This window comes from Apteryx mantelli, chromosome 1 (genome assembly GCF_036417845.1).
Source record: "Apteryx mantelli isolate bAptMan1 chromosome 1, bAptMan1.hap1, whole genome shotgun sequence".
Classification (NCBI taxonomy): Eukaryota; Metazoa; Chordata; class Aves; order Apterygiformes; family Apterygidae; genus Apteryx; species Apteryx mantelli.
In genome coordinates this window covers 126358470-126385922 of record NC_089978.1, presented here as the reverse complement: position 1 = coordinate 126385922, position 27453 = coordinate 126358470, and the positions used below count along the sequence as shown (strand labels likewise).

General features: G+C 40.6%; 5 protein-coding genes across 14 annotated transcripts in view; 3 read left to right on the top strand and 2 right to left on the bottom strand.

Annotated features, from left to right (window-relative positions):
* Nucleotides 1-6277, bottom strand: part of SENP7 (SUMO specific peptidase 7) — a 43822-nt gene extending 37545 nt beyond the window's left edge. For 5 of the 7 annotated variants that reach the window (XM_067301043.1, XM_067301013.1, XM_067301020.1 and 2 more), the window contains exons 1-3: nucleotides 6231-6277; nucleotides 4739-4788; nucleotides 1963-2070 (exon numbers count right to left, since the gene is read on the bottom strand). In XM_067301043.1, the coding sequence (XP_067157144.1) occupies nucleotides 1963-2070; nucleotides 4739-4777 (147 nt within the window). In that variant the 5' untranslated portion in view covers nucleotides 4778-4788; nucleotides 6231-6277. Of the gene's footprint in view, nucleotides 1-1962; nucleotides 2071-2362; nucleotides 2470-4738; nucleotides 4789-6230 lie in introns of those variants that run through there. The other 2 variants (XM_067301026.1, XM_067301032.1) reach the window with 2 other exon arrangements.
* LOC106490560 (ARB2 cotranscriptional regulator A) lies at nucleotides 5395-8969 on the top strand. Its single transcript, XM_067291038.1, has 3 exons — nucleotides 5395-5433; nucleotides 5967-6047; nucleotides 7701-8969. The coding sequence occupies exons 1-3, from the start codon at nucleotides 5395-5397 to the stop codon at nucleotides 8760-8762; spliced, it is 1182 nt and encodes a 393-aa protein (XP_067147139.1). The 3' UTR covers nucleotides 8763-8969.
* An 804-nt stretch (nucleotides 8970-9773) lies between these two features.
* TXNL4B (thioredoxin like 4B) lies at nucleotides 9774-12111 on the bottom strand. 3 transcript variants are annotated; one of them, XM_067301069.1, is made up of 4 exons: nucleotides 11975-12111; nucleotides 11456-11621; nucleotides 10958-11109; nucleotides 9774-10472 (listed from the first exon to the last, which is right to left on the bottom strand). In XM_067301069.1, the coding sequence occupies exons 2-4, from the start codon at nucleotides 11585-11587 to the stop codon at nucleotides 10307-10309; spliced, it is 450 nt and encodes a 149-aa protein (XP_067157170.1). In that variant the 5' UTR covers nucleotides 11588-11621; nucleotides 11975-12111; the 3' UTR covers nucleotides 9774-10306. The 3 variants fall into 3 exon arrangements, with proteins under 3 accessions (XP_067157170.1, XP_067157180.1, XP_067157189.1); XM_067301079.1 differs by having other exon boundaries at nucleotides 11456-11605; XM_067301088.1 differs by lacking the exon at nucleotides 11975-12111 and adding an exon at nucleotides 11929-11948 and having other exon boundaries at nucleotides 11456-11605.
* Nucleotides 12112-12181: 70 nt separating this feature from the next.
* TRMT10C (tRNA methyltransferase 10C, mitochondrial RNase P subunit) lies at nucleotides 12182-15734 on the top strand. 2 transcript variants are annotated; one of them, XM_067301004.1, is made up of 2 exons: nucleotides 12182-12234; nucleotides 14172-15734. In XM_067301004.1, exon 2 carries the CDS (start codon nucleotides 14203-14205, stop codon nucleotides 15445-15447), a length of 1245 nt encoding a protein of 414 aa, XP_067157105.1. In that variant the 5' UTR covers nucleotides 12182-12234; nucleotides 14172-14202; the 3' UTR covers nucleotides 15448-15734. The 2 variants fall into 2 exon arrangements, with proteins under 2 accessions (XP_067157105.1, XP_013805495.1); XM_013950041.2 differs by lacking the exon at nucleotides 12182-12234 and adding an exon at nucleotides 12273-12624.
* A 2121-nt stretch (nucleotides 15735-17855) lies between these two features.
* PCNP (PEST proteolytic signal containing nuclear protein) lies at nucleotides 17856-27430 on the top strand. The gene is made up of 5 exons (XM_067300999.1): nucleotides 17856-17935; nucleotides 21582-21802; nucleotides 23880-23954; nucleotides 24606-24661; nucleotides 25479-27430. Exons 1-5 carry the CDS (start codon nucleotides 17881-17883, stop codon nucleotides 25606-25608), a joined length of 537 nt encoding a protein of 178 aa, XP_067157100.1. The 5' UTR covers nucleotides 17856-17880; the 3' UTR covers nucleotides 25609-27430.
* The last annotated feature ends 23 nt before the right edge of the window (nucleotides 27431-27453 follow it).

Genomic DNA, 27453 nt, shown 5'->3' with positions numbered 1-27453 from the left:
AAAATTTTCTTACCTTGTCAAAATGTACAGATCTTTCCAAATTAAATTTAATGAAATTCCACCAAAACATACAGTTATTTCTGTAATTCCAGGAATCTATCTCCCCCTGCCATTTCTTCCTCCTATTCTCTCCCCACTTTTTTTTATAGCAAAGCTAATAAACCGTACACAGGTTTGAACATTTTGCTGGTCAGGCTGAAAGCAGACAAACCAACTTATCTTCATTTCTGCTTGAATGTGGGGTGAAAGGCGATCTGAAAAATTCAGGCTCATGCATTATGGCTACTTCAGTGAAGAAGTCTGAGAGGTGTGTCCCAAATCATTGTTTCTCCTATTACAAGGACTGATTCTATGATGGGAAATGCCCTCATTATTAAAACAACTGGCAGCAGGAAATTGCTTTGAAGGTCCTCTTCCCTCCTCCTGCACCCAAACATCATCTAGCTCTCCTCACAGCACTAATCTCCAAGCATGCAAGAGACCTATACACCCAACCACTGAAAGCTGCACAAAATTTCTCATATATTACGGAGCAAAGTCTGACAACACTACATACACTGCCAACATGAACAGATCCTTGCTCCTATGTATGGACAAAACAATAATATGCCTTTTAATTATGACGCTTCATGACCTTTTCTTTTCAAGATGAAACAGAATACGAAAAGGCTAGCCTATATTAAAGCATAAGAAACCCTCTACCACATGGGAAGAATCTGAAATATATAGACATAGGTAAGAAAAATAGTAAGAGATGGAAAATGCAAAAAAAAATTGGAAATAATCAGAAAAACACATTTTTTAATTCACCCAGTCCAATCACTATTTACATATATATGCATAAATACATATGTATACATGTACACACATACAAATATAGGGAGGGAAGAGGAGAGGAGAGAATTCTATTTTGGTGCTTTCTGGCTGTGCCTAACAGGCTGCTGCTGGCAAGCACAGCAGGCATTACTTCTGATTTCAAAAACCTGACTTTACAGTAATTGCATCCTCTGCTCACTTAAGTACTAACAGTTTAGGACATAATGACACAGTGACCTTGCATTGCAGCAGGGTCAAATGATTGGACCTACCAAGAGAACCGAGTCCCATTACCAGCACTACTCTAACTCAAAAGCATTCCTAACTTGCCTCACTAGGCTTTTACAACTTTTCTGTGGGGAAGCCTGTTTGTCTAGTTCCTTGATTCCAAAAGCACGAAAACCGGCAACAAATTCTCAATGCTGAGTTGAAGGAATCAACAGTAGCACAATGTTTCCAAAACCTGGCATTTTAAAAATGTATTTACTGAATTTCGAGCATGTTTACTCAACAAATTTGCTTTTATATGTGACTGAGATGATCAAGACAGACATTTATGATGCCATCTAAGTACACTTACAGGCTTTCGGTCTTAATACTGACATTTCTGTATTAGCATCTAAAATTTTAATCAAAAGTCATACAGTATTTTATAAATTCTCTTAAATCTTCAGCTCTCAGATACAAATAATGACTAACTGAAAACTTAATTTAAAAAAGACTTCCATCTCATAACAGAAACAGTTTGGATAAATGATCTGAATATAAAGTTTCAGGAACTGAAAAAACAGTGAACTACAAACTTATATATATATTTGCCTTTAAATTTATGATTTTCAAGATAATTTCAGGATTTGAGATTAACTTTAGCAAAATGGAAACTTTCTGTGAAACTACTTTTGAAGTCCAATTCTGCTTTTTCATTATTTAGTTTGGCAATATGGCACTAAGACTTTTATTTCTGTAACTGTATGCTTGCAGGTAGATCTCAAACCTACGCACTGACTCTTTCCAAATCAGTCTGGGTCAGCTATTGGTCATACAGTTACAAGGCAGCATTCAGTATTAAAAAGTCCAGTCTCCAAAACAGAACAAGACATGTAACATGCTCCTAAGCACTTTACACTCTGAAGAACTTCTCTTTACCTCTTTTAAAGGGTAGACCCAATGGTGGGAGCCTGGGAGCCTTGTCAAAGGGGACTGAACTTGGACATCCTCTGACCTGATGTTTGGCTTCTTCTTTGGTATACGAAACTGAAAATAGAGGATGTTACACACATGATAAAACTAAATTATGCACTGATGCCATGAGTTGACATACTGTCATGAACAAAATTGCCTCAGTCATCATGCAAAATAAGGAACTGGCAAGGGAAGCACTGACCCGTGATTTTAAATGTATTCTCACTGAAGCTTGGGCCTAAAAAAACACCTAATACCACTTGAGGCACTGCGGAGCTAGTTTTAACAGATCAGCTGTCTTAAAAAGAAACAAACAAATAAAAAAACAAAACAACAAGAAAAGAAAACCTTCCTATTTCATTACCTTCATAACAGCTTCAGATGTGTCCTGGCACCGATGTGAACTGGCATTTACACTTTTCTCAGTTCCCTTTGATTTGCTTACACTCTAGTTTAATCTCCACATCTCAGCTTAGAGAATGATAAAGCAAAAACAGCTGAAAAATCACTGTGTTTCTTCTCTCTCTCAAGAAAGAATTTTGAAGATGAATAGCAATTAAATCTTACAATAGCATCAGGATTTTGGTATATGATAATTAGCATCAAAAGACTGATGTACTCAGAATGGTATCAACTACTGTCACTGACAACCTTTGGCAAAATGCAACCAGGATTTCAAAAGTAATTACTGAAAGACAAAACAATTAGTAATCCATAGTAATTTTCCAAATCAGAAAAAAAATATGTAGGAAATAATGTTCATTTATAGAATTTCAAAACTAAAAACAGTCAAACTAAATTCCCACAGGTCCATCAAGATGAGCAAAGAGGGTGACATTTTGTATCAAGTTAATTAAACCGGTTAAATAATCTCAACTAAACAAATAATGCAAGCTTTGCCATTTGTTCAGACATCTCAAGAAGCAAAACCTTATGCTGCAAATATGACTAGGTTAGACTGAAGTTACCTGTGATGAGATGTAATGGATATAACATTTTTTGGACAATCAAGTCCATCTCAGCCAGGAACAAGCTGAAGCTACTACATGTGATGGCTGATGTAAAGCGTATTATTGAAGTTAATTTGCAAGTTACCAGATGCAACCCTACCTTGTTACATGAAATTAAAAATAAGAACTCTAGAACAGAGAGGCTAAGGACTTAATAAACACAGAAAGGGCATTCATAGCTCTGTAAGTAGTGCTTCAAATTGTAACAGAAGCATACTATATCATAAGGAGATACCCCTTCAATTCTGCAGTTTGCATTGCTAGTGCCCTCATTCCTTATTTACATTTCTTTTAAACAAAAATTTTTTTGGGGGGGGGGTAGTACATTTTTAGGCCAAAATTTCTGTATAGTACATCAAACTGCTTTTGACAGTCAGTCACTTTCCCTAATAATAAATAAAACTTTAATCACAATTTCTTCAAATTATAAAGGATGTAAACATTATCCACAGGCAACTACTTACAAGTACCTCAACCAATATTTAAGGATTGAAATAAACATTTTCTTAATGAAGAATGTCTGTGATTTTTTTGAGAAGCAGCCTATAAATCTGTTTTATCAGTCAGAATGTATTCTTCCAATCTGCACATTAATGGCCAGATACCAGCTCCTTACTTAGGAACTCAACCTGCTGCCTGACTGGTGATTTCTGTTATGAGCTTTCTGAAAACAGGCAATCAATTCCCTAAAATTTTAATATGCATTTCACGTTACAGCGGTTCAGATATCCTCCAGTAACACTGACAGCAGCTACGGTCAGACTCAAAATAAAGACGACAGTCAGTCAGAAGGGAATAAAAGACAAAAGATATATTCATCAGCAAAATTTCTACCTCACCTTATGATACCTTCCCATTGCTCGCATACATTAACAAAGTGTTGATTTGCAATGCCTACAATTAACTTACGGAGAAAGCACAAAGTCAAGAGATGACCAGTTGAGGTCCCTATTTGCAGTAAGTGCAATGTACACAGTTTCCTCAGCTTTTCACTAATAGAAAGCAACTGAATTAACATATACATATGCACACATACTTAGCAGATTCCTTTTCTAAACCAGCAGTATCTTCCTAAAGGTTCCCACCTGTAGGTGCAAGGGTCAGAGGGAGTGTGTAAACAAGGTTCTGGTAACAGCTTACTTCTAAAATACCAGATGGTTCAGATCTTACCCAATCAAACCAGCTGCTGTGCCTACAATCTTTGTTTTCACCAGTGCTTCCATTGCTAGAAACTACAACTAATAGGGATATTTTAGGAAGAATAAACATTAGCATAAAGAGTCTCTGAACACATTTTTGCAGACAGCCAAATATTCCAGTTATGCAGCTGTCCTACTGAAGCAATAGCTACAGTTACAAGACCTTAAACTATGTCAACAGCTTGAAGACTTTATTACAGAACTGTGCACTAACTACACATAAAACACATACATATTTACTTGAGCATTACTCATAATATTTCAGATTCTAGCTTATGGCTTAATGTACCCTTAACTATGAGCTGCTTGTATGAAATCAAATGTTAAGCCTATCGTGTATTAATATATTCAGCAGCAGACATTACTACTCACTGCACTGCTACTAGAATAAACTGGTTCTCAGGAAAGTGTGCGCCAATAAAGTTTAATTTGGACCACTGGAGAATAAATTCAGTTACACAAAAACACTAGAACACCCTAGGATATCCATACTCTTAGAGCAACGTTGTTGCAAATTTTAACAAAACTTACACTGATGTGACCTGAAGATGCTGAAGTTCTTCCTTCCATGATTTCCACTACTGAAAAAAAGATATGAAATAATCTTAGCAATGTGTTTTATTTGTCTAGAGGGAATTAGGACCGCAGTATTAGGTACTAAGCAAGAACAAGAAGATCCTTTCTGAGCAAGCCAGCACAAAGAAAGCTCATTGACAGCCACAATACAAGAGAAACACATGTATGGGCAGGCTCTGAACTGTCAGTTTGGACAGAACTGTTAAAAAATAAATAATTTTCACTAAAAGGTGTCTTAGTGAAGGCACCTACTGCTTAATTTGACCTTCTGGCAAGCAGGCGACTAATAAGTTACTCAGGCTCTGACAAGAAAAAAAAAAAGGTACCAAGAAGGAAAAACAAAATTAAAATTCATGAGTTCCTGTTAACAGACAAACTTCTTTCTCACTGGAAGAACACAGCTTCAGAGCTTTCTGCATTCACGGGGGCTTATTCCTTTTATAAAAGCTCTGTATGCCTTCCGTGTAAGGCCTTCAAAATTTACACCTAACACAAACTCTCAGAAGACCGCACTGATGATAGCACATTTAAAGTGTGGGGAGTTTCATTTGTTTCAGCGGGTTTTTTCAGCTCACAGCCTCAGTTCCCTGGTTCGGAGAGGAACAACATCTATGGACTATTACGGAAAGGCCAACCTATTACTGATGAATGTGCCTGCAGAGGGGGAGAGCTGACAAACGGCGGCCTCCTGACAGCTCTCCCGAGAGAGCGGCGGCCCCACCCAGGGGCGGCCCCGGCAGCGCGCCCCCGCCGCGCCGCCCCGGTGACGACCGCGGGGCCGAGCGGGGCGGCGCCGGGCCTCCCACCGCCCCGCTCGGGGAGGAAAGGGCTCCTCGCTCACAAAAGAGCAACCCTCGAGGGTCAGCGGGGGCAACCCGGCATTTCTACGCTCTTTCCTTGGCCTCCCCCCAAAGGACGCCCACTTCCCCGTCCGGCCGTGTTCACCCGCCCTCCCCTACCGGCTTTGCTCCTCTGCGATACCCCCGGTCGTATGGACAGCTCAGCGCGGCCCAGCCCTGGCCGGGGTCACCGGCCACGCAGGACCCCGCCAGGGCACCGTGGCACTGCGTGCCGCGGGCTACCTTTATTTCACTTTTATTCCTTCCTTTCCCCCCCCCCCCCAACACACTTCAGCCTCTCCTGACAAGTTAAAAGGCGCAGCGCCGCTCCGTGAGCCCCCTAGGGCACAGGCGGAGGGCAGCGACCCGGCACTGCCGCCGGGGGCCCACGAGACGGAGGATGCCCGGCACGGCAAGGCAGAGCGGTAAGGCAAGCCGCCGTCCCGGCGGGGGACACCGAGGCGGCTGCCTCAGGCGCAGCCCCACCGGCACTTCCCTGCCGCCGACACGTCCCCCAGCCCGGGGGAAGCGGCTGAGACGCCCTCAGCTTGTGGGCGGGGGGGAAGCGGGCAGCAGCAGCACCCCCACAGCCGCCCCGCGGCACTCACCGCCGCTGCGCTTGTCACCGTTGTTTATCCGGGCCCCACCGCCGCCTGCGCAGCTTCCCCGGCTACTTCCGGGCTGGGCACCGCCTCCTGGCTGCCTCGCCCCGCCCCCCCCCGCCCCGCCGGCGTAACGGCCGGGCGCCGCGCACACCTCGTAGCCGCGCTCTGAGCGCTCGCGCCTGCCCAACCGTCCACCGGTGGGAGGCCGCTGCCTTCGGCTCCCTCAGGCCGCCGCGGCTGCCCGCTCTCCCGAGTGTTTTTCTGCTCCCCTGGTTTTAGTTCGGTATTGGAAAGCCGCTGGGGGGGAAATGTACATGGAGGGGAGCAAGTAATAGCACGGCAGCTGTCACACAAGTTTCCCTGAATCTAACAACGAGTAGTAACAAGATCAGCAAATTTGTAAATTTTGTAAAGCATAGTCGAAGCAGAGGCTAAGAAACAGCAAGGGGACAGGAAAAAAAAAAAAGAAGACTTGTGGAAGGAATCAAAAAAACTATTTTAAAGAATTAATACATAACCAAACAGGAGGATGCTTAAATCATCTTGCCAATCACATTTTGCTAATTCGACTTAAGCCCTGATCTAAATCAGCATGCAGCAGCATAATACCTGCAGCTGTCACAGTAGTCTTCAGCTGATGTCCTCTGTAGAAATCCTTTGAGCATGGAAATGAGATTTTTTTTTTTCAGTGCAGCTTCAGAATTTTTAGTTTTAGGCATAACTTTCTGAAATACTAACAGCTATTTTCTCCTCTTGGTAATGCCTTTATATTAGGTAATGGGAAGCTGTGAAAAACTGTTTTTGACAGCTGTTTGGGTTCACACTGACGAGAAGATTTAGCTTTAACTTAACTTATGGTCAGATGTAAAATACAAACATGAGATTTTAGCTCATAACTTGGAACTATCTGAAGCATTTTAGATGGCCTTCCATGTCAGCAACTGATACATTTTACAGATACACCCCAAAATAAAGTACATAATAAAGCCTGCATTAACTCAGGTTTATTTTCTTTTATAGAGAGAAATTTTCTACAGTCCCAGAGGCAAAGATTTGCATCTATGATGATGACAAATTTTACAGGAGAGCATACGGTTAGTTGGGCCTTGCTGGAACAGAGAAAATATTCTTACAAGGCAAATCTCATAGAGAATAATACTTACATTGCAGTACTGTTTCAAACAGTGGCTAGTTTATTCCATGATTCATTCTATAATGTCCATGTGGCAAGTGCTGAGAGGGATGAAGTAATAACTGGAAGGATTTGTATTAATGTATTGGTATTGTAATTTAGCGACTGGAATGTGTGAGAGACTTTACAAACAGCTGGTTTACTACAGACCACCAAAAGACAGTTTTTGTTTATGAATACTTTGTGTGTCACCATTTTAAAATCTGACTTCTAATATATTTTCTTTATGCAGTTGTATAAAGCTCTATCACTTTATTGACATAAATCCTCTTAATTTGTAGTGGTTACAAATAGAGCACGAACTAAGCTTGAGGAAACTAGTAGAGGGTTCAGAGTATCAAGAACAACTGAACTACGACTTCAATATAAAAGGGGAATTGAGGCATCTGGACACCAATGAGTCCTTTGTTTTCAATTATTACAAGAATGCACATGAGAGGAATCATAAACGCTATCAAGTATTGGGACATCTGCTTACCCAATATGTTTATGAGCTCCTGGAAAGAGTTTGCATGCTGCAGAAAGTCTATATTCCTACTGATGCTACAGAGGATGAACCGAGAAGTTTCTTTTTCATGAGTGAGAAAGCACTAACAAATACCTCTAGCCTAACTGTCCTTCTTCAAGACCGTGGAGTCTTTCGTGCTGGACAGTGGGGGCAAAAGACCATTATCAGTGAGGGCTTGGACCACGGAACACAAATACCATTCATCAAAATGGCCCTTCAAAGCCACAGGGGAGTGATTGTACTGAATCCCAATGACAACTTCATGGATCTGAAGACAGAAAAGGAGAGGTTAAGCATTTCTACCAGGGAAGGATCATCGTCTTCTATGCAGTCCCCCTGGTCGATCCCCAAAAGGTGCAGCAGTAGCCCTGAGGAGCATACCCTGTATATATGGGATCATTTTATTTCAAAGAGCGCAGCCAAGAATGTGGCCTTCATTGCCCATGGCTATGGTGGCTTGGTGTTCATTGATCTGCTCATGCAGAGAAAATGGGAGGTAATGAATAAAGTGTACTCTGTGGCATTCATCGACTCCATGCACAATACACAGCACCAGACTAGAAATGATCCACAAATACAAGAATGGATACAAAAATATTGCCGTGAATGGGTATCAAATAATAAGCCTCTAGATAAACCTGTGGGTTCCCTTGTGAAAGTGAATTGTCCTACTGTCTCTGCTGGAACTGAAAAGTATGGCTTAGCACCTTCCTGTTGCTTACATGCCATCTTTAAATACCTGAAGAGCACACTGAAAGCCAAGACCGTAACAGCCTTTACACGTTCACCTATTGCAACCCGAAGTAGCACAAATAAGAAGAAAGATAATAAGTAAAAGCACACTGATGTGTTTTTCATGGTGGTCTCTTCCTTTCATAACCACTCCTGTATCTTTCAAGCTTTCAGTCATCTAAGAACCTTCCCCTTGCTGCAGAGTGATTTATGGTTTTAAGTTTAAAGATGGTTTGCTTTTGAGAAACAAATAGAAGTAAATATTAGCAAAAAGCAGCATAGTTGTAAGCTTTAAAACACAACTCTTAGCTATCTGTGAAATTTAATGTTGTACAAAATAAAGATGTTAAGGTATATCAACTCTTATCTGCATTATTTTTTAAATATGTATTCTGCAATCACGCCTCTACAATCAGATTAAACTGTGGTCAAAAACTCAAATTTCTTAAACGCATAGCTTTCATTAAAAGGACAAATCTGGAATACAGAGAGCATGCAAAGGATCTAGTGTTTTGAATTATCCTTTTTCCTACAGCAAGGTTACTCCTCACTATATACTGTGTAATATTTGAAATCGTTCAAAAGCTGGAATGTCTACCTACCCCTAAGTTGAAAGATACTTCAGGGAATTACATACCAATACCTCCCTCCAGTCAGAGATGGAATGTTGCAAACATGATACAGTGAGCCAACATAATTCCATTTTAAAACCAACTAAGCCATTGCCATTACCATGCATATTTTTTCAGAGTGAGTTGGAAATACTATACCGTAGCAACCTGGGATTACTACACTGATACACAAGAATGACATTGCTGTCTTCTCTCAACTGTTTTTACATAGAAGTGGGAAACAGAGATAGTTTTTATGTGTCCATATACAAGTCCTGCAATTTATGCAAGCAGAAGCTCAAATAACTTTTATAGCAAAGATAAACAGAATAGCTCTTCTGAATTTCTAATTTAATCCTGTGAGAATTAAAATCAGTCACTGTCTGGAAAACAGCTTCGAAAGATGACAGAACCTTGCATTTAACTACAGCTTCAGTTCCCATCTCAGTCAAAAAAATTTGTTGAACAGTAATGTTGGGTACCAGAGGATAGAGAACAACAGCTTCTCTTTTGCGTTTAATTCCATGTCAGATTTTAGTCATCTCTGATATTGTTCAAAAAAGCTTCCATCTGTTTATTCAGTAATGGGTAGAAGTATGAAATTCCGTTAGAAAGGAAGAGTCACTTAAATGTTCTGAACAGAAATTTTAAAATAAAGATTGGTTGACTGTTACTACACTTGAATAAAAAGGGTACTAAATAGACAATTAACAGACTATACAATGATTTCACTTAAGAAGGTTGCATTGGAGACGCTGTCATTGTGGATATATGCAACCTGTCCGTTTTGTGATGGCTGGTCAGTGTGCTGCTCAAAAAATACTCACTTGCATCAATTCTACACATGAACATGTTGCTTTATTTATTAGAGATGTATTAAAGTGACAGAATGTCTGTCTTCAGAAGGAGACCAATATGATCCTTCAATATAAATGCTCAAACTGTCCCACGGTGGCAAAGGTGGCAAAAATGCTTGAAGAAAAACAGGATCTAGAACATCCACCATTTCAGCAATCCTTTACCTCAGTCCAACCCATTAAATTCCTTGGTAGAGAAGGTCATATTTAGGAATATTATTGGGATCAATAGGACTTCTCACAATGAGTTTTCCACGCATTGCACCACGGTAAATCACTTCAATCAGATCTATAAAGTCTTGCTTTGTTTTGAAGCTTCCAACAAATTTAGTATGATCTGGAGACCTAAATATAAGCATAAAATAAAGGTAGAACTATAATTTTAAAATGTTCAAAACAAAAATACTTAAGACAATAAAAGATGCAAAATAAATCGGAGGATTCAGATTAGGTCATTCTGAAGGCATGAACCACACTGGTATGGCATACTTAAGTCAGGGATATACTTTGACCTGACCTCCCAAACCCCGAAAGATGCAGTGTCATGTCTAAGACTAATGTCTAATAACTACAGTATTTTTTTGCAGAGTCAAGCATATTTTGCAGCTGACTCCTACTTATTGTAGGAAACTCAAAGAGTATTTCAAAACACCTGTTAATTTTATGGCCATCTATCCCTCCGTGCAGTTCTCAGAACGAGTGCAGATGCTGGCAACAACATTACCTCCCCCAGACAAGGTACCATAGAGAAAGACTGTATTAATTACTGCGGGCAAAATAGATGATAATTTCTACAGACATCATGGATCATGCCAGGTAGGATGACATACCCATAATCAACCTTCATGTGTTGTCCATTGAAGAAAAAGACAGTAGATGGAATATAACTGATGTCAAAATACTGGGTGTACACTGGCACCTTGTTCACATCCACCAGGTAAATGACTGCCATTTTACTTAGGTCATGAGATGTCTTTGCAAGCTGAAGAGAGTGAGAAAGACAGATGACAAATGGATTGAGAAACGAGAGGAGAAAATGTGGCAAGCCTTAAAAACTCAGTTTCCCTTAAGTCTTATCATTTTAAGCAGGCCCAAATTACCACACCATGTTGAGAACTACATCAACCGCTCTGTACGCCTACAATAATGTAGAAGTCTGTTATTTCATTTTACACTTAACTGTCACCATGCAAACACCATATATTTATCATGAGATTCCATGTTATCCAAAAGCAACATAAGACATTCTCTTGTATGCAACAGGCATAATAGAGTTTATTTAGGAAAAAAAAAAAGTTTTATTTAAGAAAAAAAAAAAAAGCTCTTACAATATCATCCAGCTGCAGACAAACGGGATCATTATCCCTTCCAAACCGAAGAACCAAAACCTTCTCCGCCACGCTTTTTATTGCCTGATCCACCTCCTTCTTACAGGTCAGCTGGGGCAGCAGAAAACTCATCCTGACAGGGCACGGCTCCTACGACCAACCGTACCTAACGGTTAGGCAGACCCACATCAAAATTAGCATCGCTTCTCCCAACAGGACCCCCCCCCCCAAAAAAAAAGACCCCGCTAGCAGGACGCCGTGCTCGGGGCTGCCCCCGCCAACGGCCCCGCTAACGGCCGCCCCCCACAGGGCCGCGCCCCGCACCGGGCAGCCGCCGGGCCTCGCCGCAAGCCCCCGCCGGGCCCGCGGGCTCCCCGCTGGGAGGTGCCCGAGGCGCCCCGGCCCCTTGCCCGCCCGGGGGCCCCGGTGAGGCCGCTGCCCCCCGCTTGGCCCTGCCCCCGGGAGCTCCGCACCCCGCGAGGCCCTGGGTGAGGGGAGGGACGCGGGGAGGGCCGGAACCTTCGCTCAGCAGCCGCGGAGCCTCGAAGAGAGCAAGGCACCTGGCCCGGGCCGGAAGGCGCGGCGGACCAGGCCCCTCCGCGCATGCGCGCCCCGCCTCGTTGGGATGGCGACAGCGGAGGGCCTCCCTCTGCAGCGGGGTGGCCGTCAGCCGCGTGCTTCGCCGAAAGGCGTCCGCCCGCCGCGCTTCCGTTCCCCAGCGGAAGGAGGCGGGGAGCGGGGCAGGGCGGAGCGGAACGCCCGGGCCGGAGCGCGGGCAGGTGGGGGCTGCGCCGCGGCGGGGGTGGGGGAGCTGCTCGCTGCTGCGCGTCTCCTGCCGCCGGGGGGCCTCCCCGGGGGCGCGGGGAGCTCGGGGCGCCCAGCTGCCTTCCCGCCGGCGGCGCCCGCTGACCTTGGGAGCGCCCTCTCGCCGCGGGCCCGGCCGGTGCTGGCGGGAGCGCTGTGGGGGCGGGGCGCGGAGCTGGGGGGGTTGTGACGGTCCGGTTCGGCCGTTGGGCGGCTGGAACGTTGTTCGGGAGCCTCCGGCTAAAAGCAAGTGTCGGAGAGGTATCTTCAGTTCTACAGGCCCGGGCGCTGCGAGGAGGTTTTTAAAGTAATTCTTGCAGTGATGACATGGTAGCGTGCGTGCTGCACGTTGGACAAATTGAAAGGTAAACTGGTTTTGTTAGAAAGCTGCCATCAGGTATTCTGACTGCATAAATCTACCTGTTAAATATTGTCCTAATTGGAGCTACACTAATATAAGCTAACTGAGGAAGTGATCCCTTGATTTTCCCGAGCTGGAAAATATATACATTTTTTGGTTATAACTTTTGCCAGTACCTTTAACACTTAAATGCAAAATTATGAATGCCTCTGTTGCAAAGTTTTTATTTTGAGTTTTGTCTTAAATTCATGCTATTATGTACTTTGGTTCAGCTATTTTAATAACAGTAGCAAATTAAATGCTGATCACCCATTTGACCAATTACAACATCTTAAAAAGCATGCCAGTTATGCCAATAATATGCTGCTTCTCTTTTTATGGCTCCCTATCTGGGCAGGTATATATAAACGGCAAAAATGGATTTAACTTGGCCTTCTGTAAATCACATTATTTTCAGGTGGTAAATTATTGGGGAGATAATGAGTTTATTTTTTAAAATTCAGAACTAATGTTTATGTTTGATCAAATGTTTTCTTCAGCACTGAAACTTACTTGATTTTACTTAAGTAGATTTCTGTGGGACAAAGAAAATGTTAAACCTTCTTTAGTATTTTTTTTTCTATAAACCACTTACATTTAAATACAAATGCATCACAGTGCAATTAATTGGACTATACAGTTCATGTGCTTAGTTTTTTGTGCTAGCATCAGTTTCATGAACAGTTAGCAAAAAAAGATGGTCTCTTCCTATGCTAGTTGTTTATTTCTCATTTCCTTTTCTTTCTTAGAGGTGTCTAGTGAATCAAAATGGAAACTAATTTGGGTTGGATGATAACTAAGTTTTTTTCCTGAGTCCCAAAGTTCCCCTATCCCAAAGATCAGTTCTCTGATTTGGTTCATCCTGTGACCATGTGAACGCTTGTGCTGCTGGGGGAGCTGGGCTGAAGGGACATGAGTGCCTCCTGGGGCTGTAGTGTTGGCTTAGCAAACTGTGGCATTGCTAGTGCCATTAGTTCCAGTGATCTGCGGTGTGTAAGTGCCAAGGAAGCTTTTCCAGAATATAATGATAAAAGCAAAAATGTGGTCTTCTATGATGTAAAGATACTCCAGAAAACATATTACAAGATGAAGCATCTTGTGTGTTTTCACAGCATAGGTAAATCAGGTAGGCATCTCTGGATGTATATGAAAATATTTTTGGTCTCCATGTGGTGTTCTGCTTGCTTCTGATGCAAAGGTTCTTATTGGTCATATGACACAGATAAATATTGTCTGAGATCTATTTCAGTTAATGGTTGGGTGACCTTACTTTGAATTGCAGTAAGTACAGCTGTTTTAAGCAGCAGAGCTAACTTTGTCTATTCACAGCAGTGCCACCTATATTGTTTTTATTTATAAACAGTAGGAAAATAACAGTGGAAACACAAACTTCTCATATTCCTGAAGAAGTAACTTACTGTTTGCCAGTGTTACTATGGGTGAAAATCTGTATTTTCTCTATGACCACTGACAGTTTTTTTTTCCCCCTCTTATCTTACTGCTGTTTTGCAGATAAGTGTTGGGACACAGCAGATGTCTAAGTATGCAGTCTGCAAATATGCTTCTGAAAAACTTCGTCAGGTGTTCTGCCTTTCCCTTTGCTGTGCAACATGGGATGAAAAAGGATTTTTTTCCACTCTGTAGAACTCTGATTTTATCACCTTGCTTGAAGGAGGGCACTTCACACAATCCCTCTGAAAAGCTAGATTTAGATGAGTGGAAGAAGGTAATGAAATCTGGGTTGCAAGAAGTCAATGAGACAGTCTCTGAGCATAAGGAGCTTTCCACTTTGGCTGCTGCACGTGAGACTGTGCAGATGTGGAGACTGGCTGGCAGATCGGTTCCTGAAAATATCAGTGAAGAACAGCTAAAAACTTTCATGGAATGTCCTTCCAAGTCATCTAAAAAGAAGTATTTAAAGTACTTGCATCTAAAAGAACTTTACAAGAAAAATGACAAAAGAAAGATGGATGAGAAAAGGGAAAGAAGGCTGGAAACCCAGGAGAAAGCTTCAAAAACTGATGAGATCAAAAGGAATTCATTCGCCTGTTTGTGGGCCAATGCTATAGATAAAACACACAATTGGAGGGCCGCTCAGTCTATGGTCTTTGGCCAACCTCTAGTATTTGACATGTCTTTTGAAAATGATATGTCACCCAGAGAAGTAGCAAATACAGTTAGACAGATAGTACTCAGTGAAGGTTGTAATCGAAAATCTGTGGATCCGTTCCACATTCACTTCTGTAACTTCAAAGACAACAGCCAGTATCATAGGGAATTTATCAAGCATTACAGAGAGGCATGGGACAAATTACTTATCACCGTGACAGACCAGTGCTACACAAATGTCTTTCCAAAGGACAAGATTATCTATCTGACAGCTGATTCTCCCAAAGTCATGAAGACATTCGATCATGATAAAATCTATATCATTGGGTCAATGGTTGACAGAAGCATAAAGACAGGAGTTTCTTTAGCACAAGCAAAACGATTGGGGCTGGAAACTGCCAGCCTTCCATTGGAAAAGTACTTGCTTTGGAATGTAGGTGCCAAAAATCTCACATTGGACCAAATGATGCATATTTTATTAACACTGAAAGATACTGGAGACTGGAGGAAGGCTCTGGAATTTGTTCCAAAAAGGAAATATTGTGGCTTTGTAGGCAGGTCTGTGTATGAACTGAAAAAAAGCTTAAATCTGATGAACACACTTAAACTTGCAAAGAGACAGGAAGAAGTACGAAAGCAATTTGCAAAGAACTACTCTAAGAAGCTAACACAGAAGTAGAGTGGTTGGGAAGAGAATGAATTTTGGAGATAAACTATGCTCTTGAATACTCGAGTTTCTCTAGACTTCTGGAGTTGTGTTCACCTGCTTTACTCTTTCAAAAATGCTTTTGTTAGTCAAGTTTGAAAGGACTGCTGTCTATTGTTAGGGATTTTTTTTAAATAACCTTAGTATTACAGCTGTTTGCATATGATCTTATTCTCAGATTTATTGAAACTATGTAAGAAAAAATGAGATAATCTGATCTACAAATTGCACCATTAAAGAATATAAATATGTTCCATTGATTCATGCTGGGACAAGACTGATTGTAATTGAACTGTAACAAATCTAGCTTTTTTTCAGGGAATATCTTTGTGCTTTGAGTTTGCAAACTGAGGCAATCCATATTCTTATTCTAAAAGGTTAGCTAAAACCAAATAGAAGACCTTTGCCTGTTAGTTCTTGAGTCTTCTTTCGGAGTGTAGATGAACTGACTTTTGATATATTGGCTAAAAACAAATCCATTAAAACTGCTAAGCATGACTTTAGGGAGGTGTGGGAGTTGTATGGTTTGTTTCTGGGTGTTGTCCCATCTGGCACAAATCAAGTTCCTGGTCCTTAGGAAGGAGTTTTCCAAATTTTCTAGATCCTGCCAAAAAATCTTATGTGCTTTTGTCAAAAACTTTTATCCCTGAATGCCTGTGGTTTTAGTTCCTTTATAGTGTAGATATCCCAAAATACCTGAACTTTTGAGATGATAAACAGTCGTCTTAGTAAACACTTACAGGAGCAGAAGGCCTCTTAGTATTTCTCACAGTTGAAAATTTAGTGATCAGTCTCTCTGTAAAAGCCTGTGTTTAGACTGTACAGTTACAAAGGGCATTTTCTTAAATATGATTCTTTCTGCTCTCAGTAGGGCTAGGAGAAAATTCCTTTCTGGCCTACACAGCAGTTTTCTCAGTGCCTTTATGGGCAGTTGAGTCTTTTGATTTAATCTAGTTGATTAACATGCTGCTTCAGGTCAGTGTATTTTCTTAAATGGGAAAGAAATACAGTGCTGAGCAAAAGCACGGAACATGTATAGTGCCTCCTGCATCTTTGAAGCATCTAGAATCTGTTCTCTGTGATTGCTAGGCAGCCAGCAGTATCATCTTGAAATGTCAAAAAACTAGGAGCCGCAATATAATTTAGAAGAGTGGACCCCAAATATACTGGGGGTTGACAGTGATCCATTTTCCGTAGGCTATCACATCTCGTATTACAAGCACTTACTTGAAAAGGTTATAAAGACAATATTTGCACAACTTTAATATTAAAAATTTACCTTCTGCAAATCACTTGTTGTGACATTTGGCTATGGAGAACCCCTGATTTGGAATAAGGTTTGCTTCATGTGAGATACATGTTGCTGAGTAGTACTAAAAGCTTCATTCTAGGGTGGCATTTCAAATGTTCTTTTAAGATTTTTTTCAATATCTAGGAAACATCTGTGAACCACTGTTGTCTGTATCTGTAAATATACAGCTACAGAAGTTTAATTTTAAGCAGCAACTTTTATTTTTCCTTATACGATGGGTAGAAGATATGGTGCTATGCACTGTTGGGATGTGCCTCCAGTTATTTTGTCAGATAAACAGCATCTCCTGATACATGAACTAGTTTTCATTAAAAGAACCCTCTAACAAGTCATCTTTTGCACGAGTTGCTGGTAGTGGAATATAAAAGTTAATTTTTGAATCATTAGTGCTTGAGAAATGCACATTGCTGTTCACTAAATGCTGCTTAGTAGGATGCATATGGCTTACAGAACGCACTGCAGCAGCATGAACCACTGTTTAAGAGATGCTCGAAGTGGAAGTGAAATTTAGAATTGCTATCCGTAGTGTAATAGAAGAGACAACACCCATTTTTCTTTTGTCTTCACTGGGTCCGATGTGAATACTGGTACCTATATATAAACAGTTTTAAGCCATTTAAGCCACTAAGAGGAGCCATCCTCCTCTTAATACATGCGACTTATGCAATGCACCTCTCGGATTTTTTTTCATTAATGAAAACGTGAGGTTCCGGGTTGGGGGGGGAATATCGGCCTCAGAGTGACTTTGCGCCCCTGCCCTCCCTGAGGGAGCAACGGCTCCGCGCGGTAAGGCCAACGGCCGCCGCCTCGCGCGCCATTCGCGCTCCGATTGGCCAGGCAGGAGCCGAAGGCGGGGCTCTTCGGGCCTAACCGCCGGAAGTCTGTCGAAGCTCGAAGCGCTGGTGCCCTATCCCCTCCCCGGTCCCGACGCGAGACTTCCGTCTTCGTCATTCCCGCTGCGCCGTAGAAGTCCGGCCAGGCCTGGCCGCTCTGGTCTCCACCGGACGTTCTCTATGGTTGGGGGAGGGGCGGGGGTGTTAGAGCCGCGGCAGGGCCGCGCGCATGCGCGGCGCGGGAGGCGGAGGCGGGGGAAGATGGCGGATGGCAGAGCGGAGGGGCCGAAGGCGAAGCGGCCGCAGCCCGGAGGAGGTGAACTTGCAGCGCCTCTCGCCGCGTAGCCGCGGGGGGGCTGGGACCTGGCCCCCCGGGGGTGGGGGAGCCCCAGGGCGGCCGCCCCCGGCTGGGCTGTGCCGCGCGGTGGCCGCCCCTGAGGGGAGAGGAGCGGCCGGGCCTGAGGGGGCGGCGGGGGTTGCGCTCGAGGAGAGGCCGGGGCCGAGGCCTGGGCCCAGGGCCCTCAGATTAGCCTCGGCCTTGCACGGGCCTTCTTAACCTAGGAGTTTCTTGTCTAAGGAAACGCGTTATTTCTCCTGCTCTAAAATATATATGAAATGAGTACTTCTGTGGTATATCGAGAGGAATTTGAATGCTGCCGCTGGCAGCAGCGTAATAAAAGCATCTTAAAGATTAGCTGTTAACAATTACAGTACCTTTTCCAGTACTGATACAGTGAATATTGCGCATGTGCCATTTTAAGTATCGTGTTCAACGTGCTTGCCAGCAATTTGGAAGTTTTCTGTTTAGTTTAAAACTAGTTTTACATTGTTTATATTATGGTTTAGTCCTAATTGGTCTAGTATTCTTGTGTGCTATTTATCATTAATTCTTCTGAAATTTCTGACGATGTATTTCTCTCTGACCCTTCTCTCTAGGTTTAAATTTGAGGAAAATAGTGTCCTTGCATAGCTAAAACTTCCCATTCCCTTTTTTTATTTAAGTATATCTAGAAATAGAGGATGTTCCTTTGATCTGTTGGAAGATTAAATTAAGCCTCTAAACCAGTTAGAGTAGATCTTAACAGTGAGTGTTTATGTTTATTCTGATAATTATTAAAATATGTATAGAAATACCTGATTTGAAGTAGTTCCTCAGCTCTTAGTGCTCTGTTTTTTGTTTGTTTGTTTTTTTGCCCCCTCTTTTGATAATACAGTAATTGGATCATATCAGTATGCCAGTCATCCATAATGTCCTGCATACAGTCTGGTGTGCTGGAACATTATCTTAGTGAATTATGCTACATTGGCATTCATAAAGGAGTGTTTTTCCTTGATGATTTTTGAAAACAGTTTAGAGTCATTAGCTTTTGCTAAGATCAATTTTTTTTTTTTTTAGTAAAGTTAACTTAGAGATATTGTTTTCTCAGCGGTCACAGTCTTATGTTCCAGAGGCAAGACATCCTAGCTAGCTAGCAAGTCTTGCTTGTCACTTACACCACCTAGGTAGTGGGCATTGTCCACTTGCATAGCTTGTTGATATCCACATAAATAATTCTTCTGTGAAGCGACACAGCTTCTTATTACTGTGATTCATGAAAAGAACATTGGATGGATGAGTTATCAAACCTTCCTTGAGATCTCTAAGATGTAATAAAGAAGCTTAATGCTTAAAAAAAAAAAATACATACGTGTTGGGCTGCGAGGTTGGAGAGACCTGTTCAATTTTTTTTTTCCCCCTCAAATGGATGATATATGTCTCTATTTCTTACGGTGTTCTGTAGAAATAGAATAACACAAGAGTTGGGGAGTGTTTGTGTTTCTTCCCCCCCCCCCCCCAATTGTCCTAAGCCTTTTTAGCTCCTTCAGCATGTAGAGTTTCTGTAAGGAAGGTATTTCTTCTAACAGCCCACATCTTGTCCTAACTGGAGCCTAGTATAAGTAACACTTGTAGCTCACTGGTGATAGGAGCTAATTTTGAGAGAGAGACTATTTTGTGTTTTGTTGAGAAGGGTGAGAAAACAGGTAGATGTGGGGTTGACACAGCCACTTCTGGATTGTGATAGACTTCATCTTTTGCTTAGCACTATTCTAAAATTTATAGTCACAGATGTAAACTGTAGTATAGAGTAATTAGAGTTAGTTTCAACTAACATTAGCTTTGGAATCTGCATCAGACTAGTGTGCCCTGAGATCTGGGCTGCCATCTTACTGAGAAGCAGGTTTTTAGACCCATGGTTCCAAAACTTTTTGGACTAGGTAACCACTACCTACCCTCAAATCACCTTCCAGGTTACAGTGTACCTAGATTAAAATTCTGATTGAATATTCTGTATAATGTGGTTTCATGGACTAGCTGTAAACTGCTTCTCATAGCCTTGCAGCCTGCTGTTTAGAAAACTATGCTAAGATAAGAAGCAGTACCCAAGGTCACTTTGTCTGTTTCTTTTTAATCTTTTGTCACTTTTGTGTCTATACTTTCTGGGTCAAATTTCTAGGGGTGCAGACTAGTATTAGAGTTTTTATTATCATCATCGTCATGGTCTGCTCTGTTCCCAAAGGTGAATAACACATCGATTTTTGCTGAGATTGCTTGTTGTTATCTTGATAACTAGAAGAGTGAGATAAAAAAGATTATATTTTCTTGCAGAGACAATGCTTCTGATTTGGAATTGGCAGTAAAATATATCTAAATGGTGGACAGGTAGTGAGTGCCCTGTGAATGGATGCTTGAAGAAAAGCAATATGGAGTAGTTATACTTAAATTGAAAATTAAGGCAATTGAGGAAAAACAGCTAAATTGGAACAAACCTTTCTATTTTTCTTTTGCAGATTTCCCCATTTGCCTAGTTTTTCTTTCTCCTGATGTTGTTTGCTTCCCCAAAGCTACCATTGTGGCAACTGCAAGTTCAGACTGGCTTCTCCCTCACTGCTCTCCCTTACTTAAGTGCTTTTTGCTGTTAGAGAGCAGTGTGAAGAATGTCCTTCCCTGGTGGTCTGAATTTGCTGTGGGTGGGGTCCTGTTCTCCACCTCATATAATGAGATACTAGTGCTAGCTATAGTTCTTCTTAGACTTATAGTATGGACTTTTTCCTGTCCGTTCCCCAGTGTGTGCTTTCTTTTTCTTTTTCTTTTTTTTTTTGCTACTGCAGTAGTTTGCTTATTGCAGCAGCAGAGAAATGTATTTTTGCTGAAATATATTACTATGTTCAGAATAAGTTTTCCAAGGACACCTTTGTCCCTTGGTGTAGCTGAAGAAGCCGTGTGTACAGGAAACAAAAATGTAATTTCAGTATTCTACTGTGTGAATCATTGTTGTTTTCCATGATTATATACAAAACCAGAAAAGATGAAATCTATCTATCTCTATATATGTTTTTCTATTGCTGATTCCTTCCTCAAGCAGAGCTTGGCAGTTTTATTAAAGATGAGATGTGGACAAGCAGTGACTTGAAACATCATTGTGACAGCCGGCCTCACTGTAGTCACTTCTATGGTTTTAGAATTGTGCCAGACAAGCCTAGAGACTGGCATGGACATGTTTGGTTTTGTTTTTTGTAGAAATTTAGTAGAATTAATTTTAAATTAGGTTTATCTACTCTAGGTTTGGAATTGGGATTCCAAGTATGAAAGTTTATTTATTACAACTTAAACCCTAAAAAGATGTAGTCATCTACATTTAATTTACTACATGAACTTTGACTTCTGTGCTAAGTAAAGAGATGGTGCTTCAAGATGCTTTTCCTGGCTCATATACAAGAAGTTCTTTGCAAGTAATGGAATACTTGCAGTTTCTTCTGCTCTTTGTGTTTTGCTGTCCACTAAATGTACACTGATGGAAACTGCTGTCACTAAAAGCACCTTACCTATTGCACCCAAAGTATAATGCTTTATGAGGTTGCTGCTCCCATCAATCTGCTCAGTAAAAATAGCTCATCTTGGTAAGTTGTTTCGACTTCACCAGGACCTGAAGAAGAGGCAGAAAAACCTGTGAAAACTAAGACTGTTTCTTCCAGTAATGGAGGGGAAAGTTCGAGTCGCAGCGCAGAGAAACGAACGGCTAATGAAGAAGCCGAAGACTTCACCACAAAGCCTGCTCCTGCCAAAATGTCCAAGTTTGGATTTTCCATAGGCAGTCAGACAACAAAGAAGGCATCTGCAATATCCATCAAACTAGGAGCAAATGTAAGTTATCTGAGGGCTCTAAATTTTAAGGAAAGTGAGCCAAAGGGGAAGTACTTCGGGGACGCTTCCTTGCAAAAGGAAAGCCTTGAATTAAATATGGGTAACTTGGATCAAGTTTAAGAAGGGATTGCAGGGCCACCTAGTCATGCATGTGTAAGAATTTGAAGGTGATTAATACCAGATGAATTGCCTCAGGATGTATAAGACTGTTGATTGAAATTAACTGTAAATAGTCTTTGAACATACAGGATAATTTTGTAATGAGATTTGATAGACTGGAATGATTTCCTGAGGGAATTAGAAGACCTCTTAAACTGTTTGATTACTTTGAAATGAGTGCTGGGAGCTTTGTGGCTTAGGATACTTAAAGCTACATGAAAGAAAGTACTCCCCTAGATGGTCTAACAGGTCATCTACCACTCCAAAGATCTTATTTTTGCATGGAGAAATGTGTTGTTGTTTTTTTGTTGTTGTTGTTGTTTTTTCCCGTGACTTTGCCTGTTCTTTAATAGGACCAGTGAGAGTCATTTAAGCTATTGCTGTTTGAGCCTTGATTAACGATTTTTTTTGGACAATATTTAAACAATATGCAGGAGATGGGACTTTACCATAGATTTCTAAGGATCCTGATCTCCTGTATTGTCCAGTGCAAGTTATCCTTGTGCTTGTTCTGTGTGAATCTGATACTTCTTTACCAAAATAGACCTCTAATAACTTAGGCAAGGACAAGCAAGGTGCTGCCTCTTCGTTTAATACAGTTCATTTATACCTGCCACATACCACTGTGATGGATACGTTATAAATTCTTGTCTGGATTCATTTCAAACTGTAATCCTGAAAGACTTGCACCTGCAATGCCAGCGGTTTACAGATCTGCAGAAGATGAAAAGAGTGCTCTGTTATTTTCAGATGGGAGGGAGGTGTGGGCTGGCAGCATTTTAGGGTATAAATGCAATCAGGTCAGCTCACACTTTGGAAAAATTGACAAAGCTGCCTTCTGAGCCACTGGCAAGCTCACATTTCTCATGTAGAAAGCTATTTCCAGTGGCAATAAATTTGGCTCAGGATTCCTGGCTCGCTGAATTTGGTGAGTGACTGACAGAGCACCAGATCTTACAGTGATACAACTCATCCTGTTTCCTTTTGGTCATTTTTACCCCCTTAGTATATTATCCTTTCCTGTGGGGTTGATACTTTAAAAATGGCACAATACTGAGGCATTATATGCTATGGGTCAGCAATAGCTGTAGACAGTCATACAAGGACTCTGCTGCGGTATCAGCATCCAAACTACGGATGTAGGCAAAGTAATTGCCAATTAAGTTAAAAGGGAGGAAGTGCAGTCTATAATTACATGAGATGATTGTTGGTACTGTAGAAGCAAACTGTTATTGAACGCTTTCTTTCTTAGTGGACTGAAAGTTACGTTCAATGTCTTTGCTGTATTACATATAATGTAACAGCTATGAGTTTGATAGCTTGATACACTCTATTTAGAGGAAGGTATTTACTGGGAATCAAAATAATACTTGTTAAAGGAGCTTTATCTTAATCAGGCCTCAGTAGTATGGTGTATGCTGATGCTAGGTGAAAAGTATTGGATTGTTTTAAGCCAGAAAGCTGTTAAGTTCTTAAAAGACGAGAAAATAAACATATTCAGCTTCCTGGAGTTGATAGGTAAGAATAGACTAATGGGAACAGTGAGGCGGTAAAATTTGAATACCACAACTTATTTGGGTTCTGATTTATTTGTTTGTATCATTCACTAGCAGCTCTGTATCCCTGCAGTGTGCTAGAAATTAAGACTTGCCCATGGGGAATTGCAACATGAGAAGGTTTGACTAGCTTTTCAGAGAGTATCTTGCACAAATGGGCGGATGTTTTTCTGTTTCATTAGAGAGAAACCTCTTTCTGCGTGGTTCAGACAAAAACACTTTTCCCTGTTGTTACCCCCTCAGTTTCAATGAAGATGCTTGACTTCACTTTACCAAGTTATTTAAAATACTAAGTGTAATTTTTTCTTTTTGTTTTTAAGTTAGCAGGCTTACTTCACTTGTGCATTTTGTCTTTTTTTCAGAAGCCTAAAGAGCCTGTTCCAACCCTTGCTCCAAAAACCCTTTCTGTAGCAGCAGCTTTCAATGAAGATGAAGATGTGAGTAATAAGCTGGTGGTTGACACAACTTTAGGTATCATTGGTGCAGGTTAGAGTTAGGCAGAGAGAATGGGCCATTTAAGCTTCTTTACATAAATGGCAGTGACTTTCATGTTAGAAACCTTTCTTGTGGTCTGTTTAAAAAACGTACAATTTTGTAGGTCTGTGATGGTTTGAGAAATCATTAAGTAGGCTGATAGCTTTTCCCTGAAAATGAGATAGGCAATCTCATTTGAATTAATGGTTGCTTTCTCTGGGGTTAATAAAGGTGAGGTGAAGAGAAGTTGTGCTCCTCCTCGTTTGCTAAATATGTTATGGTTGTGTTACTGCAAGTACTGCATAACAATTTAGGCCAACAAGAAAAACTGCTAGATTCCTGCCATATGCCGAGTATATTTCTTGAAGGTTATGAAGTACTCTGCTTCTCTCTTTCAAAGTGTTTACACTTGAGCCAGACTTTGTCAGCTCCTTCTTATACAGAGATGAACAAAGGAACTTATATTTGTTTCTTTTTGTAACCTTTTAGAATCTTTCTCCTAAATCACTTTGCTTTTCTGTAGGGCAGTACTCTGTATTTTTATCTTGTCAGTCCTTTGAAATATTCATAGGAGTAGTGGTTAGCTGTGCTGTAAACTCTTTTTCTCTCTGTAGAGTGAACCAGAAGAAATGCCTCCAGAAGCTAAGATGCGTATGAAGAACATTGGAAGGTGGGTCAGATTGTAACTATGGTTTGGAGTGGGGTAAGCACATGAGAATATCTTCTCCAGCTCAGGTCATATCTTGCAGAGGAAGAGAAAATAGCTGATTGATTATCTTTCCAAGAAGAAAATTGCAAGTCTTCCTGCTTGTTTCTAAATTTTATATTTTTCTAGTACCCATTTTATAAATTGCCCTGAAATAAGATAGTGTGCTCAGATTTTTAAACTTCTATGCATGATGAAGATTGGAATTACCTCTTTCAGAGAGACATAAATAGCTTGTTTACTTTTGAAACAAATATATGTTACTCTTCTTATTGATATAAACTTGAGACAATGTAGGCCTAAAAAATAAAATAAATAGGGACATTTTTAAAAGAGGCCTCACTTAAGCGAGGGTTGAATTTTGAGCATTTACTTTTTTAAAGATGTTTATCATGACAGACTGCTATTAAAGTCAGTCCCCTGAAGGCTCACTGCTGTTCAGCTTTTTGTTTCGTTTTTCCCAATAACTGATTTAGATCCCCAATTTTTTAGGCTGTACAACAGGTCCTTTATAGGTAGCAGCAGTTCCTGCCACTTCCACCTCTTCTGCTGCCCCATTTTGTTACTCTGTCTTGATGTACTGCAGAGGGGTCAGTTCGGTGGCCAACTGATAGTTACCAGTAGCGAAGACTCCTGATGTATGTACTTTCTTACTGAAAGAAAGGAAGGTGTGGTAGTTGCTTGTTCCTGATGGCAGGTTGGATTTGAAATTGTCCACTTGAATGAAGCACTACAGTTAAATTGACTTTCTCAAAACAAGATCTTGTTTTACTCTTCACAGGGATACACCAACCTCAGCAGGACCAAATTCCTTCAATAAAGGAAAGCATGGGTTTTCTGACAACCAGAAGCTATGGGAACGGAATATAAAATCTCATCTTGGAAATGTCCATGACCACGAAAATAACTAAATGATGTGGATTGAGATTTGGGTGTTTGGGGGGAGGGGAGGGTGTAACATTAAAGGAACAGTTTCCTTTTTTAAGAATGGTATAAGACTATCTTTGGAGCCGCTTTTTTTAAGATTTGAGTGGTACACTAATAACTGAGTTTGAAATTAGAGGTAATTTATGTTTTGTATACAGATTTCAAGGCATTTGCTAATTTTGTAGTTCCATGTGATTAGTTTCAAAAGGTTACAGATAATAAAGAAATTGGATTGGTACCTTTCCAAGATTTTTTTTTAATATATATTTTTTTTGTCAGTGATTATTAAAGTGGATGAAAAAGGTTACTGTCTCTTTAATCAGGTTAATGTTGAGTGCTTTTGCATTCTCCCTTCTGACTCCCTCTTTGTAACAGGAGAAACAGTTGGCTCCTGAGAATACTGTTAAAGCAAGTGAGCATTGTCTTGTGCTAGAAGTGTTACTGGACTATTAATTTGAATATAAACTTAAACAACAGAAATATTAAAAACCTGGAATTTTTTTCCCTAAAGTCATCTTTTGTTAAGTCTCTGCAAACTAGGAATTATGTTGCTCTGAGTGGCTCTGGTAACTTAGCTCTAGTTTTGTTTAAAACTTCATGTAGCGTGTGTAACATTCTGTGGCCTGTTTCACTGTAAAGAAATGGGTCTTGTCTGTATATTAGATACAGCCTGTAAGGAATATTTCACTACAAAGGTAAACCTAAACAAAGTATTTTCAGTGTGTTTCTCTTAAGTCATTAGCATTGAGTAGTGCTTGTTAGCATTTCCTTGTGAGTTAAATAGAGACTAATACTAAAAGCAGTAATTATTGATATATAAAAGCCACCACCAAAAAGACAAGATGATGTACGTTAAGCTTCCCATTTGATTGAAATATTTTCCTTTACTATGCCACAAGAAATAAACGCCACACCAAAAAAATCAGCAACTCACTGCTTAAGTATAAAAACTCCAAGATGCGCTTTCCCTGTCTTGCCATTTAAAACAAAATGCCTTGATACCTGTGGCTTCAATGGACACTATCAGGTTAAAAAGAAAAAAAAAAGTATTTGTAGTGCTAATAATTCTAATAAGTGTCAACTTCAGAAATAAAACTTGACCTTTTCCTCCCATTCTGTCTTTTGCAATAATTTTGAACAATGACTTTAGTCTGGTCAGTTGAACTTCCTAACTTTTGTACTGCAGAAGAGTGCTGTAAGATTTCAAACCTAGTAAGGGCTGTCTGAATTTCAGTCTAACTTAGATTTCATATTTGTAAAACATTTCACTAGCAGATCTGGCAAAAATAGTTAACAAAAAAGATGGGGGAGGGAAAAAAGAAACGAAGGTTCTCTTTACATTCAAGTACCTGATAGTGTCTACAGATGAGTTCATTTCAGCCTGGAATTGGTTGTAGAATTTATTATGTTAATTGCTTTCATCCTGCCTTTAAAACCTTTCTTCATGCTAAAGCTGAACCTGTGAGTGCAGAAAGGAAAGTGCATCTTCAAGTGTATTTTTTTTATTTTAAGAAAGCTCTTACTACTTAGACTTTTGAGTTTGTAAGTTCTGAAAAGTATTTTTTGTATTTTTGTATTGTATGTGTAATCTTTTTTCTTTTGAAGTCTGATGCAGTTGAATACCTGTAACTATTTTCTTTAAAAGCCTTGTTATAAACGTAACATAAAAACATATATTTTTTTTTTGCATAGCAGAAATCTTTGATTTATATAAACACTTTCAAAACTGAACTTCAGGACTTCCAAAACTGATTTTGGTGTTACTGGAGCCAGGCAAGGCAAAATGAAGCATCTGCTTTTCACTTATTTTTATCATGTGTGGTTATATT